Source organism: Aedes albopictus, chromosome 1 (assembly GCF_035046485.1).
Source record: "Aedes albopictus strain Foshan chromosome 1, AalbF5, whole genome shotgun sequence".
NCBI classification, from domain to species: domain Eukaryota; kingdom Metazoa; phylum Arthropoda; class Insecta; order Diptera; family Culicidae; genus Aedes; species Aedes albopictus.
This window is the reverse complement of record NC_085136.1, coordinates 59,702,869-59,725,285: the sequence shown is the minus strand read 5'-3', so window position 1 is coordinate 59,725,285 and position 22,417 is coordinate 59,702,869. Positions and strand designations below refer to the sequence as shown.

General features: G+C 40.1%; 1 protein-coding gene across 1 annotated transcript in view; it reads left to right on the top strand.

Moving 5' to 3' along the window:
- Positions 1 to 8,254: 8,254 nt before the first annotated feature.
- LOC109427469 (doublesex- and mab-3-related transcription factor 2) overlaps positions 8,255 to 22,417 on the top strand; it is a 40,784-nt gene continuing 26,621 nt past the window's right edge. Inside the window, exon 1 of the mRNA XM_019703022.3 lies at positions 8,255 to 8,729. Coding sequence (XP_019558567.3) covers positions 8,255 to 8,729 — 475 coding nt within the window. The remainder of the gene's footprint in view (positions 8,730 to 22,417) is intronic.

Sequence of the window (22,417 nt, the reverse complement as noted above, 5' to 3'; positions counted from 1 at the left end):
GGGCATTTTTGGGAGATTTCGAAGGAGGCCCTTCGGAGGTGCGTTACATGATGTTCGACGGGTTTTCGAAAGCATTTCAGGAAGCTTCAGAGGATTTAAGGCGTGTTTCAGAGGCGTTACGCAAGCGTTACGTAGGCGTTTTCGGGGGTTTCTAGGGGCTCAGGTGCGTTACATGGCATCCGATGGGGTTATAAGGGGATTCCGAAGGCATTTCAGAAAGCTCCAGAGGATTTTGGATTAGTTTCAGCGTTACGCAAGCGTTAAGTAGGAGTTTTCGGGGATTTCTGAGGGTCTCAGATGTGTTACATGGAGTCCGAGGAGGTTTTAGGGTGTTTTCGAAGAGATTTCAGAAAGCTTCAGAAGGTTTTCTGTGGGTTTCAGAGGCGTTACACATGTTAAATTTTCCTGATATACCGGAACCGGTCTCGGTAGGGAATGAGAAGGACTTTCTAGAATCATATGCTGCTATCGAGTATAGTGACTTAAAATGCAAGAATTTTCATTACTATATAAGGAAGCATCCATTTATTACGTAACGCTAAAATTGACATTATTCGACCCCCCTCTCCCCTACGCTCGGCCGTACTCCCCCCTTCCCCTAGAGCGTTACGTAATTTGCGGACGTTGCCTAATTCAAACTAATGTTTTGCAAAGAGCAAAAATAATCTGAGATTTCTTAATGAGTTCCTCCACAATCGCCTTCAGAAATTTCTCCATGTTATTCTTCAGGAACTTATCCAGGGATTCCTTCAGGACTTCTCCGGAAATTTCTCCTCCCTGAATTCCTGCATGGTCGTCTGTGGGGTTCCGATAGTGATTGTTTCAGGGCTTGTTCCAAAAAATGGTTCAGGAATTTCTCCCACGATTGCTTCAGAATTGTAACAAGATAGATTCCTCCAGAGATTTCTTCAAGAATTCCTCTAGCGATTTCATCAGACATTACTCCGGGAATTTTCCAGGGATATCTGTAGAGCTTCCTCCAGTGGTTGTTCCAATGATTTATTTCAAGTATTCCTTCAGCTATTTATGCAGGTATTCTTTCAAAGATTTCTTCAGGGATTTCTCCGTATCTTTCAAAAATTCTGCTAAATTTTCTTCAATAATTCCATCTCGAACTATTCGAAGTATTTATGCAGGAATTTCCCGGAGTTCGTTAAGAAAGCCCTCCTAGGATTTCCTAAAAAAATCCTCATGGGATTGGTCTCGGGATTCCTTATGGGGTTTCTTCAGGAATTCTTCCAAGAAATCCTCCAGTGATTCATTCGGGAATTCCTTCTGTGATTGTTTCAGAAATAACTCCAGGTACTATTTTAAAAAATCTCCCAAGAATTCCTCCAGGAACTCTTTTTATGATATCTTTAGGAATTCCTCCTAGAATTCTCTCAGGGACTCCTCCCGGAATTAATCCAGGACTTGTTTAGGGATTGTTTAGGAATTCTTCTTAGAATTGCATCCAGGACTCCTCCTGAGGTTTCTTCAGAAACTGCGACAGGGATTCCCAACTAACAATCGCCAGCCGCAAACAAGCATGCATGCTGAATTGTTGCTGTATAATAGTAATTATAGCTGAACTAAAATAATGCTGTGCACATTACTGTACAAATGCTATATCAATTGAAAAGGTAGCCAATGTTCAACTTTTCGTATTGGTATTAACAATGATAATTTTAAACACTTTTTCAGCGTTCAATAAGATTTTTATTCGACACGCAGTAATTCCTTTACTACATAGTTTAACAAGACTTTTTTATGCTTCTTGTTAAGTTCATGTAAAAATTAGCACATGTATCTGTATAATGTGTTTTCCTCAAGTCAAATAAGCACTTTCGTTTCGTCATACTTTGACTCAGAGTACATGATAAAAAACACGTGTTTTTCACTGAACAACAGCTGTATTAAACTGCTTTTCAGTCGTTAACCATAATGTCTGGGCTAATTCTCTATTACTGAATAGAAGTTGAAATCTGATCATTATAAAACCACGGGAAGTTTATGTTTTGATTTGAGCGCTGCAATTCATCATCTCTAGGATGGCGCAGATAGGAAGGCATGCTGCTGGCAATCGACGGGTCTCGAGTTCGAATCAGGATTTAGGTAAATTTATGTGTAGTTATTATTTCACAATATTTGTTCACAGAATTGAGTTCCGATCATAAACTCTCGTCACGGTGTGTTGTGTAGAACAATTTTATAATAAAAAAATAAGTAAGTCTGAAATTTTGCCCAATGATACTTTGAGCCATTCCCTTCAATTTGCTGGGTCGATGGAAAACATCCATCGGGGGGTCTAGAACAAAAAAATTTTTTTTGAAGGTTTTTCATGCAAAAACTGTTAAAAGCGCATATTGTTAATTATTGCATCTCCTACAAATAGTCACAACTTTTTTGTCTTTGAAGATAGAACCATAAAATTTTCAGGCGTATCGAAGTAGTATGCGTAGATGACTGTGTGAAAATTTCATTGAAATATGTTGAATGGTTTTCAAATAATAGCAAAACTATCAAACACATTCTAAAATACTAAGCTTAGTAGCTAAAGTCCTACAAAATATCTATATTTTTTATATATTAATACATAAACAATATTTAATTCTAAGCACCTTGAGTCATTTCATTATGATGGCGGTACTGTGAAAACTTGTTTTTCAAATGATGAACAGATACACAGTCAAATACATGAAAGGAAAACACACACACTGCCATTATGTAGCTTTTCACTAAAGCATAGTTTCCCAAACTGTGGGTCGCGACCCCCCAGGGGGGTCGCCAGCCTTCAACCAGGGGGTCGCGAGGGACAGTAGAATTTTTTACTGTAACAGACACCAAATGAGGAAATTTCTATGGTGGGTCGCGACAAGTACGTCTGCAGTACGTCTGCTGGCAATAGGGGGTCGCGAACCCTGAAAGTTTGGGAACCTATGCACTAAAGTATTAATTATTTATTTCAAGAACGTGGTTTTGTGTATACATGTTCTTTTTTTATTTTTTTTAATGATTAAAGTATTATCTAAGTATCAAATTGCAAGCGAAAGTCTTTAGAGAGCGTGGCGCATTAATTTGGATTACAAAAAAAACTGTTATTTTTTAGAAACATATAGTTTTATGTTGAAAATATTCTACTAGTAAACGACGCCCTAACAATGATCAATCACTCTTCCTCATGCTTGGAGGTTTCAAATTACACAGAAAATATTTTTGAGACATCATATGCAAATCGAGAAGACTATTTAAATCATTGTTATCAAATTGTTTTTCCTTGGCTTCATGTTAAACAACCTAATTTTCATGCTTAATGTAGAAACATTTTCAATAAGTACTCCGTTCTTTCAACTCTTCTTTAATTACTAATTATCAGTTATTTGTTAGTAAATGGTGGCATAAGCAATAAGTATCGTATTGCTATCAAATTCAAAGACAAACTTAAGTTTAGGTCCAACAGCTATGTCAAATATCGTGGAATAATCCGAAAACTATGTTTAGTACCGTAAAGTTGTCCTTGATCGAATATTGCCCAACTGAGTTCTGGTTTGAACTAAGTTCTCGTTATTGTGTTCTTCAAGACAGTGGTTACCCACAACTTCAATGTTATTATGAGGTCTTTAACAGAGTTAACTTGTTTTTATTCTATGACAAAGGTGAAATACTATTTAATTTTCAGATTGTAAACATTAATTCCAAAATAATTTAGTTTCTGTACTTTTCCCCAAAACAGAGATATTTCCCAATCCTCGAGTGCTTTTCTTGGCTTACCAAATAACATTCAAATATATACAATATATTTTTTAGGGAGGCCGACATGCTCAGCAATCATGATAATTGTGTTTATTATAGGATTCGTAATAAAGGCATACTTGTACTTGTGAACATGTATACGCAAAACCACGTTCTTGAAATAAATAATTAATACTTTAGTGAAAAGCTACACAGTGGCAGTGTGTGTGTTTTCCTTTCATGTATTTGACTATGTATCTGTTCATCATTTGAAAAACAAGTATTCACAGTACCGCCATAATGAAATGACTCAAGGTGCTTAGAATTCAATATTGTTCGTGTATTAATATATAAAAAATATTGATATTTTGTTGGACTTTTGATACTAAGCTTAGTATTTTAGAATGCGTTTGATAGTTTTGCTATTATTTGGAAACCATTCAACATATTTCAATGAAATTTTCACACAGTCATCTACGCATACTACTTCGGAACGCCTGAAAATTTTATGGTTCTATCTTCAAAGACAAAACAGTTGTGACTATTTGTAGGAGATGCAATAATTAACTATATGCGCTTTTAACAGTTTTAACATGAAAAACCTTTAAAAAAATTTGTTCTAGACCCCCCGATGGATGTTTTCCACCGACCCAGAAAATTGAAGGGAATGGCCCAAAGTATCATTGGGCAAAATTTCAGACTTACTTATTTTTTTGTTTTAAAGTTGCTCTTAAAACACACCGTGTACTAGAGAAGTTCCGGAAAATCTCCCTGGGATTTTTTCTAAAAATCCCTTCGGTGATTCTTCCAGAGATTTCTTCATGGATTCATCCAGGACTTCCAGGTATTACTAGAAAAAAAACTCTAGTGAAATTCTATAGAGATTTACGGGGAAAACTTGTTATTAATTAGAAGGCACAGAATATTGCTGATTGTCAAATTGAGAGATGGGTGGGATTCGAACCCACGACTCCGTGTTCGCTAGACCGCAGTATGGCCATTTCTTTGCGAGTTTCTTCAGCAAGTTTTTTCTTTAATTTCTGCGTTAGTTTCATTGGAATTTAATTTCTTTGGATTTTTTTTATAATTTCAATGGTTATTACTCTGAAATTATTTCAGAATTTTTTTTTTCAGTTGTTTTTCAAATTTCTCAGGCAATTTTATCGTGATTACTTTTGCAATTATTTATCATTTAACTCTATTTTTATCCATTGCTTCCAAAAATTGCTAAATTGGAAATCTAGAAATTCTAAGATGGGCTTGCTTGAAGAAAATCCTATGAAATTCACGAAAAATTCCCAAAGAAATTACTAGAAAAATTTCTGTCAAAATTACCTTAGAACTTTCAAAGTAGTTGCAAAGGAATTTATATAAGAATCACCGGTGGAATTCGTGAAAAAAATATTAAGGCTTTTTTTCAAAAATTGGCTGAATCCAATCTTAAAATAATTTGCCGAAATATATTCTATAAAAAAAATTTACAAACATTCACAAAAAAAATCGAAGAAATTCTCAAAGAATTATCCGAAACCAGGAATCTATATATATAAAAATGAGTTTGAAGTTCCTTTGAGGCAACAAAACTCAAGAACGCATGAACCGATCAGCATGACCCTTGAACGGTTCGGTTCGTATTCGTGGTGGCTGTGTTTATATGTACAAAAAGTTACGAAAATCAACTAGAAAAGTAACCAAATTGATGAAGTACAGATTTTCCATGAGCTGGGAAGGAAATCAACTCGATTGAAATGAAATCAATCTAGAGTGCTGTGCCCAACAGTTGTCAAATCACCACAAGACGGCAAGACAAAGTTTGCCGGAACAGCTAGTTCAAGATAAAACTGAATCAACAATATTTCTCCATAATACACGGTTCGTGGCTGCCGTTCTTCATCCTCGGTCACGCCCGATGCTCGACAAGTCACGCTCCACCAGATTCGCCCATCGTGTTCTCTGCGCTCAACGCCTTCTTGTGCCAACTGGATCCGTCACGAACACCAACTTTGCTGGGTTGTTTTCCGACATTCTTGCAACATGCCCTGCCCATCGTATGCTTCCGGATTTGGCAACCTTCTGGAAGCTGGGTTTGCCGTAAAGTGAAGCGAGCTCGTCGTTCATCCTTCCCTGCCACACACCGTTCTCTTGCACATCGCCGAAGATCGTCCTTAACACGCGTCGCTCGAACACTCCGAGTGCTTGCAGGTCCCCCTCGAGCATGGTCCATATCTCGTGTTAGTGGAGGACCACTGCGTTTTGTACATGGTGCATTTGGCGCGTGGGTGAATCTTTTTAGACCGCTGCTTCTTCTGAAGCCCGTTGTAGGCCCGACTTTCGCTGATGATGTGCCTTCGAATTTCACGACTCACATTGTTGTCAGCCGTCAGTAAGGATCCGAGATAGACGAATTCCTCCACCACCCAGGCGGAACTGGTCGTGTTCGATTCCGCTTACCAGGATGTACCTTGTTCCTGAATAAAATTTTGAAAGAATTCCAAAAGTAATTGTCGTAGTATCACCGTGACAGAATTTTTTAAGAACCACCACAGTTGTTTTTTTTTTCAAATAAATTCTTGAAGGAATTCTTTAAGAAATTTGTCGAATCAATTTTCAAAGGAATTGCCAAAGAAGTTCTCAAAGTAATAATCGAAGTTTCCAAAATTTTCAAGGAAATTGCCCTATAAAATTCCCAAACAAATTTTCAATGCAAGTAATATCGGAATTGCCGAAGGTATTCCAAAACTATCTGCTGCAGAAATGCCTGAAATAATAACTGAAGAAATCTAGAAGAAATTTTCTAAAGAATTTTTATTGAAATTATAGAAGCGATTTATAAAAGAATTTCCGAAGAAGTTTTCGAAGGAATACCGAATAGCATAGATAATAAATGTCCAAAAACGTCGAAAATCACAAAAAAAGTAGAATGATTTGCCGAAGACATTTCCAAAAAAAATGCGAGGAAGTTTCCAGAGTCATTGTCGAATGAATTACCAAAGGCTTTACTAAAAGAATTTTAAAAAGAAAATATCAATAGAATTGCTGACATTAACAAAACAATGCTTGAAAGACTACTAAAAAATTGGCGAAGGAACTTCCGAGAAAACATTTCATAGGATTTGCTAATGAGATTAAAGCCAAATAAACTCGTAATGGAATTGGCGAAAAAAAAATTCAAGTTATCGCCGGTACAATTTTCAAAAGATGCGTGAGAGGTGTTAAGTATCAATTTCTAAACATATTACCAAATAAATTCTTAAAGAAATTGCCGAAGGGGATCTAAAGATATTACCGAAGAAATTTTCCAAATCCAAAGAAATTACTGAGAGATTTGCAAAAGAAGTCTTAATTGAAATAAATTGCAAAACAATTTCCAAAATACAAATTGCATGTATTACACGCAATCAAGATATCAAGTTTCCAAACCTCACATCTGTACAATGATTGGGTTTACCAAAAAAGCTGTTTTTTAATATAGCGCGTTTAAATTTATTCTATTTTTTCCCGCGACGCAGTGTATCATTATACTAAGAAATTGAGGGTGGATCGGTATTTCCTTTTAAGAAAATAGCAAAATAACGTAGAAGCTACTGAAACTGGCACCCCCAAGGCACCCCCTAGGAAAAAATCCTAGATACGCCAATGTCCCTAAGGTTGCTCATAGTTTCCGGCCGGTACCGCGTGGAGGTAGGGATAGGAGTTGCTGGGAAGAGGCTAGTGGATCACAATGGGATCTGAATTGCGCAGCATACCCAGCCATTACCGTGCCTCCCGGCCTACTAGTAGTCGTCTAATCTACCAAGTAAAGTCCTCATGAACTACAGATATCCAACTAAAGGGCTAATCATCCAAAATAGTATCTGTTTAATCGAAAATCTCTGCCCTATTCATATAAAATAATCCCATATAATACCTATGTTATATCCTTATTGTTGAATCAATCTCACAACACTGTTGTTCACTGTTATATTTCTCATATTCATACTCGTCCACAATCTTCCATCTTCAAACTGTCGCAAACATTATTAAACAAGAACAAAAATCACATTACAACAACAAATATTACACCTACATACCGTTTTCCTAAGGATTTGATATAATAAAGTACTCTGAAATTCTTTTTTCCTGCCACTGTTTCTAAAAAATCGCCATCGCCATTGCACTTTTATTGCCAATCACAGCCCGGCTTCGCACATTCGACGCAACCTAGGAACCGCCCCCCATCACCCACGACTCAAAGCAAAGCACACTGCGATCAACCAATCGCACGCACCGTCGTCGCTCTCGCCGACGTCGCCGTCGTTCGAAACTGACAGCATTTTTCTGCCTCTCCCGCACGCACTCACGGCTTCGACGCTCCCGTCTTGCGTGACGATGCTGTGCGCGCTTTCACCCAAGCTTTCACCAAACTGTAGCAATCCAAAGCGGCCTGCCACGCGCGATTTCAATAATCCTCATCTCGTCTTACCGCGCGGTTGTGTTTCCGGTGTTGATACGATTTGTTCTCGCATTTTCACCCAACTAAACTAATCTCGTACAATAACATTTGATGGATCGCCTTCGTCGCGAGTTGGATTTCGGGAATCGTGACGACGACAACGACGATGGTAGTTCACCGGAACCGTCTTCGTCCTCCTCCGCGACGACAACGACGACGGTGCGGCAGCACCTGCGAACGCCAAAGTGTGCCCGCTGTCGGAACCATGGTGTCATTTCGTGTCTTCGGGGCCATAAGAAGTTGTGCCGGTGGAGGGAGTGCTGCTGTCAGAGCTGTTTGCTGGTGGTTCAACGGCAAAGGATTATGGCCGCACAGGTGGCACTGCGACGGCAGCAGCAGCAGCAACAACAGCAGCAGACTGTGTTGGGTGGGGGAGCAGGATCGGGAAGTGAATCGACGGCACTGACGGTGTCAAGTGGCGGGAAAGTGTTGAACATGGAGGAGTTGATCATACAGAAGCAGATCTACAGTCAGCAGCTGAAAGGTGTGCAACGGTCCAAAATGGCTAGCAGGAACATGATTTACGGTAGGTTATTACCTTTTATACTTTGTGAAGAAATCTAACGTAAAGTGCAAGCAAAATATGTTAGGCATAACAAATGACATAGCCTTCAAAAGGAAAGGGGAGTCTCTGAAAGTGCGACAAGCAATGGCATGTATTAGGTACACTCAGGCAAATAAGCCTAAGATTATCATAAGGGGTGATACACAAATTCGACACCAACATTTCAAAAGGGCGTAACTGCTTTTGCAACCAATGCCTTCTCACAGAGCTGTGGGTCGTATTTCATTCATCTCACGCAATTCACATCCATTAATCGAAAGAGGAGGATTTTATCTTTCTATTTGTGCTAGTGGATTGCTCGAGAGGGATGGGATACGCTCCACAGCTTTGTAAGAAGGCATTGGTTATAAATGCAGTTACGCCCTTTTGAAATGTTGGTGCCGAATTATGTCACGCAAAAATCTACGTTTTTCAACCACCCCCCTCCCCCCTATGTCACACTTTTTGTATGGGACCTCAAATTTTTTGAAAGGGTCGTCACGCTCTGCAAAACTCCCCCTCCCCCCTAAAAGCGTGACGTAATTTGTGTATGGCCCCTAAGGTCTAACTTATTAAATGGCCTTTAAACAATTCATAACGGCTAGAACAATTTTTACAATTTTCTGCGGTCTATGACGCAGAATCGACTCACAGTTTGGCTTTTATACACATTTAGCAACACGATATTTTCAAGCGTCGATAGCCGCGTGGGTTGGGCACGAGCTCAGTGATCTCGAAGTTCATGGATCGATTCCAGTCTGCATCATTTTGTGATTTTTCTGCTCTTTTCGTAAGTTTATCTTATGTAATTAGGTCATAAGGCCGGAACAAATCTCATTTTCTTCTTTTGTCACTTTGCTCGTTGACTCGTCAAGGGGGTGGATGATAAATAATAAGCGTATTTCATGAAAAATTACCCAAACCATTAGGCAAAATCGTCAAACTCATCGGATTTGTTAAGAAATTTTCTCGACGACTCTAATTTCACTTTAAAATTTTTAAATTTCCTAAACAATTTATTTGTGCCCCCCCCCCCCCCAAAATGTCGAATTCCGACAAAAATTTTCAGAGAGGGGGGGGGGTGACATTAGAGAAAATCGAAATTTGTGTCAGCCTAATAAGCATGTTCAATTTTCATAAGGTATTCTTATGGCATCCATACTTTACAGTTATGGCCAAGGTTATGGCTAAATTTCATAAGGTATTTTGATGAATTTCGGTAGTTTACTTCGCTGAGTATATGAGAGAATACGCAAGATGGGCGAGAGGGGGGGGAACTATTGAACTATTGGCATCAAAGTTGAATGAAGTTGTCCCGAAAAAATCTCGGAATTTATAATAATTGTAACATTTATGACAGTTTGTGAGTTTTAAATCCAGAGTGATATAATAGAAGACGGCAGCGGAAGCTGATCAGATGTCACGGGATACTAAGATTGGTGACACCAGTAATGGAAAAGCACTCTTATCACAACAATGTGAAATTCTTTGAAGAAAACCTCAAGGGAAATTTCTAAAATATCCCTAAAAAATCCTTGAACCACTTCCTAGAGCAATGTCATAATGAATTTCTTGACGCATCACTACAGAATAAATCTCTGGATTTCCTCTTGTATTTTTTGGATAAAAATCTTCGGAATCGTTGCAGGAATCTTCATAAAAACAACTGGTGAAATTTCTAAAGATTTCATTCTTAGATAAATCCCTGGAAAAATATCTATAGCAATACCTGGTAAAACAATTAAGGAATTCTTTGATGGATCACTGGAAGAGTCGCATTAGAAATCCCTGACTAATCCCTATAAGGAATCCTCAGGAAATCCTTAGAGAGATTCTTGAACGAATTCTTAAAAATTCTCGATTGAATTTCTGAAACAATCTCCTTGGAGTTCCAGGTGCGCCTTCTTCTTCTTCTACTTCTTCGCCTTCTTCTTCTTCTTCTTCTTCTTCTTCTTCTTCTTCTTCTTCTTCTACTACTACTACTACTACTACTACTTCTTCTTCTTCTTCTTCTACTTCTTCTTCTTCTTCTTCTTCTACTACTACTTCTTCTTCTTCTTTTCGACGTTCTCACTGGATCTTTGCATACCTCTTTTCAAATTAGTGTTCTTTTAGCACTTCCACAGTTATTAATTGAATGGCTTCCTTTGCTTGCCATTCCATGAATTTGTATATTGTGAGGCAAGTAGGGTCTTGTACCATTTGGGCAGGTGTACCTATTTTGGGCACTTGCCGCTATAACTAAGTCAATTTCAAACCAATTGAATTGACATTTTGTACAGAATTAGGCACGTGACGTACAGTATCCAACTCTGTACAAAAATTCAAATCAATCGGTTTGAAATTGACTTAGTTATAGTGGCAAGTGCCCAAAATAGGTACATCTGCCCAAATGGTACAATACCCTACAATGATACACTATGCCCTGGGAGTCGAGAAAATTTTCTCGACCGGAACGGGAATCGAACCCGCCGTCTCCGGATTGGCGATCCATGACCTAAACCACTAGGCTAACTGGAGACCCCATGACTGGTTCCTGGTGCTATCCCAGCGAATTTCCTGAAAGGATTCCCGAAGCGATTCCGGGAGAATTCTCTAGAAGAATTACAGTAGGAATCACAAGTGGAATTTCGGGATCAGTCTCCGGAGAAGTTCCTGGAGAAATCTGGAGATCTTCCTCGATAAAAAAGATGATGGAATATCTAGAGAAATTTCCGAATGAGTTATCATGCTGCACGAATTTCATGAGAAATCACAGCTGGACGTGCTTGAGGAATCCCTGAAGAAACGCTCTGCAACCTTTTTAGAAATCTGTAGAGAAATTACAAGAGGCGTTCCTGGAAGAATACCAGCAGAATTTCTGAAGAAATTATAACAGAATTATTTTAAGAACCTCATAAAAAACTCTTAGTAAAATCCCAACAGAAATTCCTGTAGCAACTGGAATTTCCCGGAGAAATCTCAGCAGGAAGTTCTGAAGAATCTAGGGGAATTCCAGGATGAAAAGCTGAAATTTTTGGAGGAACTCCAGGAAGAATCCCATAAAAACGTCTACAAGAATGTATGGATCAATCCTTTTAGGAATCCCCGGAGAAATCACATGAAGAATTCCCAGCAAGCATTACTGGAGGAATCTCAAGAGGAATTTCAGGACTCTGGGGAGTTTCAAGATGGAAGATTCACATTCTAGTGCTACCTCTTGGGAAGTTTTCCGACGGCGTAGCCAGATTATTCTTTTTTCTCACTCACATTTCTGAACAAATACTAGAAAGAGAAGGATGGAAGAGGGGGTCCGTACCCCTTCTTTCATCTAGCTATAGAGGTACTACGCGTTGCATGAAAAGTTTTGATCTAAGAAAAATCCGTAATCCAAAAATCGTTTTTGCTCCACACCGTTAATTCGATTCGTAACAAAGATTCCACAGCAAAAACTATGTCTTATCCCAAAACTCATATTTTTGAGATTAGTGCAACGTAAGAACTATATCACAATCACACGACACGACGCGGAAACAGGACATAACACTTTTTGTTCTTACAAATAACGAAAAAAGGATATAAATTTACCTTTTTTAACGACCGGTTTCGGGTTTGTTGTCACCCATCATCAGGACGATGTCCAACTGATTACTAAGTAAAACTAATACAGCTTCATACTTGGAACAGTATACGTCAAACACGTTGGTGGTGGCTCATTTGATTTTTCGTTTCGTCAAGTGGAATAGAGCTTGCTGACGTTTATTCACCTCTCTCTTTCAAGCATGCAGGCGGGATAGGATTTGTTTTCATCGGGAAACCTTTCCTGATGACAACAAATTCTATTCCGCCTGCATGTTTGAAAGAGAAAGGTGAATAAACGTCAGCAAGCTCTATAGTGTAGATGTTATTGGAGCTTCGTCTTCATTCATCAACGGCTGCTCCGCAGTCGCAATGTACATCGACTCCCATGCGTTGAGGTGTGAGACTTTCCTCACACACTTTTTCAGTTTAGCTTGATCCCAGTTTACTGAATGGTTTAGTTCTGTTGTGTGTGCTGCTACGCTCGAATCATGGGCCCTCTGATTTTCAACCGCGTTTCTGTGTTCCCTCAGACGTGTTTTGAATTTTCGTTGAGTTTGCCCAATGTAAACAGCTGGGCAGCTTTTACATGGAATTTCGTAGATTCCGGACAGATCTTTCTTGGGAACTTTATCCTTAAGGGAGCAAAGACGGTCCTTCAGAGTATTACTACTTTTATAAACTGTTTTAAATCCATGGTGTTTCAGAGTTTTCTGGATTGTGTTAGTCACCTTCGGGTAGAAGGGTAAGCTAACCCTTTGAAGCTCTTCGTGATCTGGTTGTAATGTAGTGGCGTGTTGTCTATGTCTCTTCCTCTCGTGTTTCCGTAATATTTTGTTAATGAAACCTTCGTCGTAACCATTCAATATAGCGGAATCGTGGATTTTTCTTTTCTCTTCCAAAAACTCGTTCCTTTCCATTGGAATATTGTAGAGGCGGTGAGCCATTGAATGGTACGCGGCTTGCTTTTGGGAGCCAAAGTGATTAGAGTCTGAGGTAATATAGCGGTCAGTAGATATTGGTTTCCGATAGATGCCAAACTTCAACCTATTATCCTCATTCTTCGAAATTAACAAATCCAAGAACGGAAGTTTTCCCTCAACTTCCTTCTCAACGGTGAATTTGATTGTGCTATGTTTAGAGTTTAGTAATTCAAGGGTTTGGTTTAGGTAGCGTTCCTTCACAACAGCAAAAATGTCGTCTACATATCTACGCCACACTCGAGGGAAGAGTTTTTCTTTTTCCAGGTCTATTTCCAAGTCGCTCATGAAAACTTCAGCCAAAAGTGGCGAAAGTTTGCTTCCCATGCTCAATCCAAAGGTTTGCTTGTAAAACTTACCTCTAAAGGCGAAGTAGTTTTGGCTCATGCATACCTCTGCTACCGTGAGGTACGCCTCGATGTGATTCGGGGCTGCTCGTTTGCGTTCCAAATGTCTGCGTAAACTCCTAAGGGCCTCATCCACAGGCACATTCGGGAACAACGAAACAACGTCGAAAGACACGAGTATTTCGCCTCTTCGTACCTCAAAGTCCTTCAGCTGTTCCGAAAACTCTATAGAGTTTTTAACACTTTTTCCGTGGGTTACTGGATACCTTTTCATTTCATCCACCAACCATGCAGCCATTTTTTCCGTCGGAGTGCAAATGTTCGATGAGATGGGCCGCATCGCCACGGGATTCTTGTGGATCTTTGGCAAGCAGTACAATGATGCAACCTTTGGATTCGGGACGAGAAACTTTCTTTCTAACTTTTCTTCACCCATCAAAAGTGCAACTTTTTGTCGTGTACAATTAGCTTCCTCAATCAGTGCCATACAGTATACAAATGTTCCATCGAAGTCCGCCCTTCGTCGCGATGTTGAACGCTGCATTCTGAAAACAGCAAAAAAACAAGACAACTCGAAACAAGCCATCTCTAAGATAGAATCCACAATTAAACAACTAAGTGCCCACGACGTTGTCTACTCCCGGGCAGACGGGAAGGTAACGCAGTGGTGATCATGAACAAGGAAGACTACGACTCCAAGGTCCTGAATATGATCCACTCGGGACCCTACACTGAATGAAAGTACAAAAATGGTAAGCCGAAGGATCCTCTCAACGCCCTGATTGAGGAAGCTAATTGTACACGACAAAAAGTTGCACTTTTGATGGGTGAAGAAAAGTTAGAAAGAAAGTTTCTCGTCCCGAATCCAAAGGTTGCATCATTGTACTGCTTGCCAAAGATCCACAAGAATCCCGTGGCAATGCGGCCCATCTCATCGAACATTTGCACTCCGACGGAAAAAATGGCTGCATAGTTGGTGGATGAAATGAAAAGGTATCCAGTAACCCACGGAAAAAGTGTTAAAAACTCTATAGAGTTTTCGGAACAGCTGAAGGACTTTGAGGTACGAAGAGGCGAAATACTCGTGTCTTTCGACGTTGTTTCGTTGTTCCCGAATGTGCCTGTGGATGAGGCCCTTAGGAGTTTACGCAGACATTTGGAACGCAAACGAGCAGCCCCGAATCACATCGAGGCGTACCTCACGGTAGCAGAGGTATGCATGAGCCAAAACTACTTCGCCTTTAGAGGTAAATTTTACAAGCAAACCTTTGGATTGAGCATGGGAAGCAAACTTTCGCCACTTTTGGCTGAAGTTTTCATGAGCGACTTGGAAATAGACCTGGAAAAAGAAAAACTCTTCCCTCGAGTGTGGCGTAGATATGTAGACGACATTTTTGCTGTTGTGAAGGAACGCTACCTAAACCAAACCCTTGAATTACTAAACTCTAAACATAGCACAATCAAATTCACCGTTGAGAAGGAAGTTGAGGGAAAACTTCCGTTCTTGGATTTGTTAATTTCGAAGAATGAGGATAATAGGTTGAAGTTTGGCATCTATCGGAAACCAATATCTACTGACCGCTATATTACCTCAGACTCTAATCACTTTGGCTCCCAAAAGCAAGCCGCGTACCATTCAATGGCTCACCGCCTCTATAATATTCCAATGGAAAGGAACGAGTTTTTGGAAGAGAAAAGAAAAATCCACGATTCCGCTATATTGAATGGTTACGACGAAGGTTTCATTAACAAAATATTACGGAAACACGAGAGGAAGAGACATAGACAACACGCCACTACATTACAACCAGATCACGAAGAGCTTCAAAGGGTTAGCTTACCCTTCTACCCGAAGGTGACTAACACAATCCAGAAAACTCTGAAACACCATGGATTTAAAACAGTTTATAAAAGTAGTAATACTCTGAAGGACCGTCTTTGCTCCCTTAAGGATAAAGTTCCCAAGAAAGATCTGTCCGGAATCTACGAAATTCCATGTAAAAGCTGCCCAGCTGTTTACATTGGGCAAACTCAACGAAAATTCAAAACACGTCTGAGGGAACACAGAAACGCGGTTGAAAATCAGAGGGCCCATGATTCGAGCGTAGCAGCACACACAACAGAACTAAACCATTCAGTAAACTGGGATCAAGCTAAACTGAAAAAGTGTGTGAGGAAAGTCTCACACCTCAACGCATGGGAGTCGATGTACATTGCGACTGCGGAGCAGCCGTTGATGAATGAAGACGAAGCTCCAATAACATCTACACTATTCCACTTGACGAAACGAAAAATCAAATGAGCCACCACCAACGTGTTTGACGTATACTGTTCCAAGTATGAAGCTGTATTAGTTTTACTTAGTAATCAGTTGGACATCGTCCTGATGATGGGTGACAACAAACCCGAAACCGGTCGTTAAAAAAGGTAAATTTATATCCTTTTTTCGTTATTTGTAAGAACATGTGATTGCTTATCCCAAAATTTGAGCTGATTTGATTAAAAATTGAGACTGCACAAGCCCTTCATAGTTTGTATGGAAATTAGTATGGGAAAACGATGCTTTTCATTCAATCGACCGTAACACTTTCCCAAATGTCTTAGAGAGTTAGTTAGCCTCGGTTTTCATTTGGCAACTCTATTAGCTACAACTTCACCAAAGACCACAATCAAATCGGACGCCTCATTATCAGGTAGATATCAATTTCTACCAATCTGGAGAAACTTTAACCGCGATCCTTCAGGTTCCCAGCATGTACAATTGGGTTTTTAAATTTAGAAAAATTTGTTGATTTTATGCTTTTATACGAAAGAGCACCTTTTTCTGAGTCACTATGATTTTTTTCAGATTTTTAGAACTCTGTTTTGGTACCTAAAATCAATTTCAAAGAGATTTTTTGAAATCACCTTTTGACAGCTGCGCAACTGTTTGACAGCTCCGCCCCGTACAAACTGCGACGAGGGGTGATTCGACAAATCGCTCCCATACAAACTTCAAATTGATTTTTAAATAGGTTCCCGGACTCCAAAATTCATGAAAATTTGGATTTCGGCTTAGTTTGGCATGCAGATTCAGAATATCGAATTATCTCAACACCGTTAAAGAAGCCAATTGCTGCATATGGCGCCAAAGACGTAGCACCTACTTCTAGCTCAATATCCCCTATTGTTACACCTGGAGTTCACCACTGCAGGTGGAATCTCAAATCGAATATGTCCTGATTGACGAACGACACGTCTCCGTACATCATCTTGTATGATTACTGGTTGTCTGGGCTCTCGAGGATAGCTGGAATACGATAAAAGCAACCATCAGCAACACAGCTAATACCAACGTTGGGTATGTGGAACGGAGCCAAAGGAACGATTGGTTTGACGATGAGTGTAAAGAGATTTTGGAAGAGAAGAGCGAGGACGGTCATGCTGCAGCCTGAGGCTCGACAGAATGTAGAACGGTATCAAAGAATGCAAAGACGCCAGGTAGATCCGAACTGCGAAGAAATGCAACAGCTGTCAAGGGCGTAGCCAGCTTTTTATTCAAGGGGCAAGCACCCTTATCAAATGTATAGTTGCTAGCTTTTATGGCTAAACGCAACACTATGAAATTGTATATGATAACATCACAGAGAAACAGACGTCACACTCCGGTCGCTTCTCATCGATCACCTTTTTAACAGTTGATTCAAATTTTCGATAGTTGGTCAATTGATCACTTGCAACGCGCTGGCATAGTTTTAACTTTTCTTAAACGTTTGTTCACTACCACCACCTAGTGATGGCCCGGACAACCACTGTACGTTTAGCATTGGGCGGTTACACTTTCGTGACGATGTTTTTTAAAGAAAGTTGTTCTAAGTATTACGTCTGTTACATTATATTCAGAAAACTATATTTAACTCTTCAGCAGTCAAGCTGTTGTATTTTGTACAATACGACAAAAAAACGCACGCCTGTTCTACACAAATCAGCGTGGTGAAATTCTTGGATGCATCCCTACCAAAGGGGATTTTTTTTTTAATTTCCGAAGGAACCCATGAGCATTTTTTCAAGCATTCCCGAGAAGAATTTCTGAAGGAATCACAAGAGGAATTCCTGCAGTCATCTCTGGAGGAATTTCTGAAGAAATCCCTTGAATTCCTGGAGCAAGGATCCGTATATTGGCCTAATTCCATTCATATTCACTCTTCTTTGCTGAAGTGATTCGAGATAGATGCGTTTAATAGGTGTCATGATCAAATACGCAACCCCATCTCCAGTAGGATGCGATACGTAAGTTGCTTCACATTGTTATTCGTTGCTGTTCGTTCGTCGTTTGGATCGGAAGCGAATGAATGAATGGTAAATGGCGAAGAATGAAAAATAGCGAGCGAAACAGCTGTTGAATATCATAATTAGGAAGGAATTTCCGCACGTAATTCATACAATTTAGTGTATTGTCGTTGAAAAGCTATAAATATTAAAGATGTTCGAAAACATGGAAAAATCTTTTGCACAACACCACTTGTATCATTCACGAATCGCATCACAGGCGATTGACCAGTGATGCGATTTGTCAGTGATACAAGGGGTCATCCATAAACCACGTTGTCAACTTGGGAGGGGGGGGGGTTGTCCGAGGGGGTGGTTCGGGCGAAGACCACGCTCCATACAAATTTAAAAAAAATGTATGAACGAAAGACCACGCGGGGGGGGGGGGGGGTGGTTATGGACAAACCCTATGGGAATCTCTGGAGAAATTCACGGATGAGTCACCAAAGGAATGTCTGAATGTCTGGATGAATCCATGCAGAAATTATTGAAGGAATCCGTGGTGGAATTCCAGGAGAAATTCCTGGAGGAATCCATGGAAGAACTCTTGGAGGAATCTCGGGATGAATTCCTCGAGGAATCCCTGGATGAATTGTCGGAGAAATCCCTAGGGGAACTCCTTAAAGAATGCCTGGAGGGATTCCCGAAGGAAACCCTGGATGATTACGTTGCGTTGCGTTGCGTTGTAACGGAGTAATTCGTAGATTGTATACTGAAAGTTAAGGGCCCACATAGCCGAGGCGGTAAACGCACGGGTATTCAGCATGACCGTGCTGAGGGTGACGGGTTCGATTCCCGGTCGGTCCAGGATCTTTTCGTAAAGGAAATTTCCTTGACTTCCTTGGGCATAGAGTATCTTCGTGCCTGCCACACGATATACACATGCAAAATGGTCATTGGCAGAGGAAGCTCTCAGTTAATAACTGTGGAAGTGCTCATAGAACACTAAGCTGAGAAGCAGGCTTTGTCCCAATGAGGACGTCACGCCAAGAAGAGAGAGAGAGAGAGAGATACTGAAAGTTGTCATGTTAAAACTTAAATACTCCTATTCTAATTGCTTATGGAATGCTATTTCGGAAGGAACAGCTATCCAATCAGAGGTTGAAGTAAAAAAGACATGAGAACTTCCATTGTCGGCCACGCCCATCTTCTCCGTTACGAGGATAGGGAAGGATGTGATGATATGACACCTACTTTACAAGAGGTCAGCGACTCACCGACACCCCCATAAGTGTCAAGGAGTTGGATATTTGGAAAGGGTTGATTGGGGATTCACTATAAGCGAGTGATGCGGCAAGATTCAGATTGTGTAAGTGTATTTGAGTGGATCATGTAGATGTGTTGATGTGAGTGTAAGTGATTTTTTTACACCGTCGTTGGGAGTAACATAGCTAAGAAATTTGTCACTCCTTTTTGCTTCCGGGATGGGGCACAGGCATTTGGACCATGTGTCCTGGCTAACAAGCCTAGGCTTAAGCGCCATTGATCGCTCTCTGAAACGATAAGAAACACGTTATGTGGATGGGAAGGGGTAATAGGGAAGGGATCAAGGGCGTAGCCAGGGAGGGGCAGGGGGGGCCGTGGCCCCCCCCTGATCGAGCAACTATATTCTAACTTTACCCAAAAACTTAGATGATCAGAGCTGCTTTTGACTAGTAAAAATAAAATTCTCCTGCATCCCCGTATTTTTTTTAATGTATGCAGGAATTCCTTCGGAAATTCTTGGAGGAATATCTTCGAAAATTCCTGAGGGTATTCCTTCGGAAATACATGGAGGAATTCCTTTGGAAATTCCTGAAGGAATTCCATCCAATATTCCTGGAGGAATCCCTTCGCAAATTCCTGAAAGAATTCCATCGGAAATTCCTGAAGGAATTCCTTTGGAAATTCCTGAAGAAATTCCTTCGGAAATTCCTGAAGGATTCCTTCGGAAATTCCTGAAGCAATTCCTTCAGAAATTCCTGGAGGAATCCCTTCGGAAATTCCTTGGGCAGTTCCTTGGGAAAATCTTGGATGAATACCTTCGGAGATTTCTGGAGGAATTCTTTCAGAAATCCATAGAGAAATTCGTGAGGAAATGCTTTGGTGAATTCCTTTCGAAATTCCTGGACAAAATAATTCCAAACTTCCTGGAGGAATACTTTTGGAAATTCCTGGAGAATTCCTTCGGAAATTGCTGAACGAATGTCATTGAAAATTCCTGGAGGAATTCCTTCGGAAAGTCCTGGAGGATTTTTTTCGGAAATACTTTTTGGATTTTTTTTTTTGGAAATTCTTGCAGGAATTCCTTCGGAAATTCCTAGCGGAATTCCTGGAGGAATTCCTTCGGAAATTCCAGGAGGAATTCCTTCGGAAATTCCTGGAGGAATTCCTTCGGAAATTCCTGGAGGAATTCTTTCAGAAATTTCGAGAGGAATTCCTTCGGAAATTGCTGGACGATTTCCTTTGGAATTCCAGGATGAATTCCTTTAGGAATTTCTGGTGGAATTCTTTCGTAAATTCCGGGAGGAATTCCTTCAGAAATTGCTCGACGAATTTCATTGGAAATTCCAGGAGCAATTCCTTCGGAAATTCCTGCAATAATTTTTTCGGCAATTACTGGAGGAATTCCTTCGGAAATTACTGGACGAATTCTTGTGGAAATTCCTGGAGGAATTTCTTCGGAAATTCTTTTTAGATTTTTTTTTGGGAATTCCTGGAGGGATACCGTCGGAAATTCCTAGCAGAATTCCTTCCAAAAATCCTGAAGGAATTCTTTCGAAAATTCCGGGAGGAATTCCTTCGGAAATTCCATTAGGAATTCCTTCAAAAAATTCCTGGAATAATTCTTTCAGAAATTTCGGGATGAATTCCTTCGGAAATTGCTGGACGAATTCCTTTGCAGATTCCCGGAGGAATTCATTCGGAAATTCCAGGAGAAATTCCTTTAGGAATTCCTGGAGGAGTTCTTTCGGAAATTCCTGAAGGAATTCCATCGGAAATTGCTGGACGAATTCCATTGGAAACTCCGGGAGAAATTCCTTCCAAAATTCTTGGAGGAATCCCTTCGCAAAATCCTGGAAGAATTCCTTCGGAAATTTCTGGAGAAATTCTATCGGAAATTCCTGAAGGATTTCGTTCAGAAATTACTGGAGGAATTCAATCGAAAATTCCTTAGCGAGGTCCTTCGAAAAATCTAGGATGAATACTTTCGGAAATTTCTGGAGGAATTCTATCAGAAATTCCGGGAGGAATTGCTTCGGAAATTGCTGGACAAATTCCTTTGGAGATTCCTGGAGGAATTCATTCGGAAATTCCAGAAGGAATTCCTGGAGAAATTCTTTCGGAAATTCCGGGAGGAATTGCTTCGGAAATTCCTGAAGCAATTCCTTCAAAAAATCCTGGAGGGATTTCTTAAAAAATCCAGAAGGAATTCCTTCCAAAATTCTTGGAGGAATCCCTTCGCAAATTCTTGGAAGAATTCCTGAAGGAATTCGTTCGGAATTTCCTTAGAAAATCATTCTAAACTTCTTAGAGGAATGCTTTTTATGATTCCTGGAGGAATTCCTTCGGAAATTACTGGACGAATTCCTTCGGAAATTCCTGGAGAATTTTTTTCGGAAAGTCTTTTTGGATTTTATTTTTGGAAATTCCAAGAGGAATTCCCTCGAAAATTCATGGAGGAATTCAAATTCCGTTAGGAATTCCTTCAAAAATTCCTGGAGGAATTCTTGCGGAAATTCCGGGAGGAATTCCTTCGGAAATTGCTGGACGAATTCGTTTGAAGATTCATGGAGGAATTCCTTTGGAAATTCCTGCAGGAATTCTTTCAGAAATTCTTAGGAGAATTTTTCCGAAAATTCCTGGAGAAATCCCTCCGGAATCTCTTGGATGCATTCCTTCGGAAATTCTTGGAGATTTTTTTTTAATTACCGGAGGAATTCCATTGGAAATTCCTGGAGGAATTCCTTTGGAAATTCCTTCGGAAATTCCTGGAGAAACTCTTTTGTAAATTCCTGAAGATTTTTTTTTTGAAATTCCAGGAAGAATTCCATCAGAAATTCCAGGAGAAATTCTGTTCGAAATTCCTGGAATTTCTCCATGAATTTCCGATGTAATTCCACCAGGAATTTTGCGAAGGAATTCCTTCAGGATTTTCCCGAATGAATTCCTCCATGTATTTCCGAGAGAATTCCTCCAGGAATTTTCGTGGCAATTTCTCCAGGAATTTCCGAGGGAAATCCTCCAGGAACTTCCGGAGAAATTCCTCCAGGAAATTTCGGAAAAATTCCTCTACAAATTTCAGGAGGAATTTCCGAAGGAATTTTCAAGGAAATTCCTCTTGGAATCTTCAAAGGATTTCCTCCTGGAATATCCGAAGGAATTCCTTCATAAATGTCCGAAGAAATCCCTCCTTGAATTGCCGAACAAATTCCTCCAGGAATTTTGCCAAGGAATTTCTAAAGAGTTTTCCGAAGGTATGCCTCCATGAATTTCC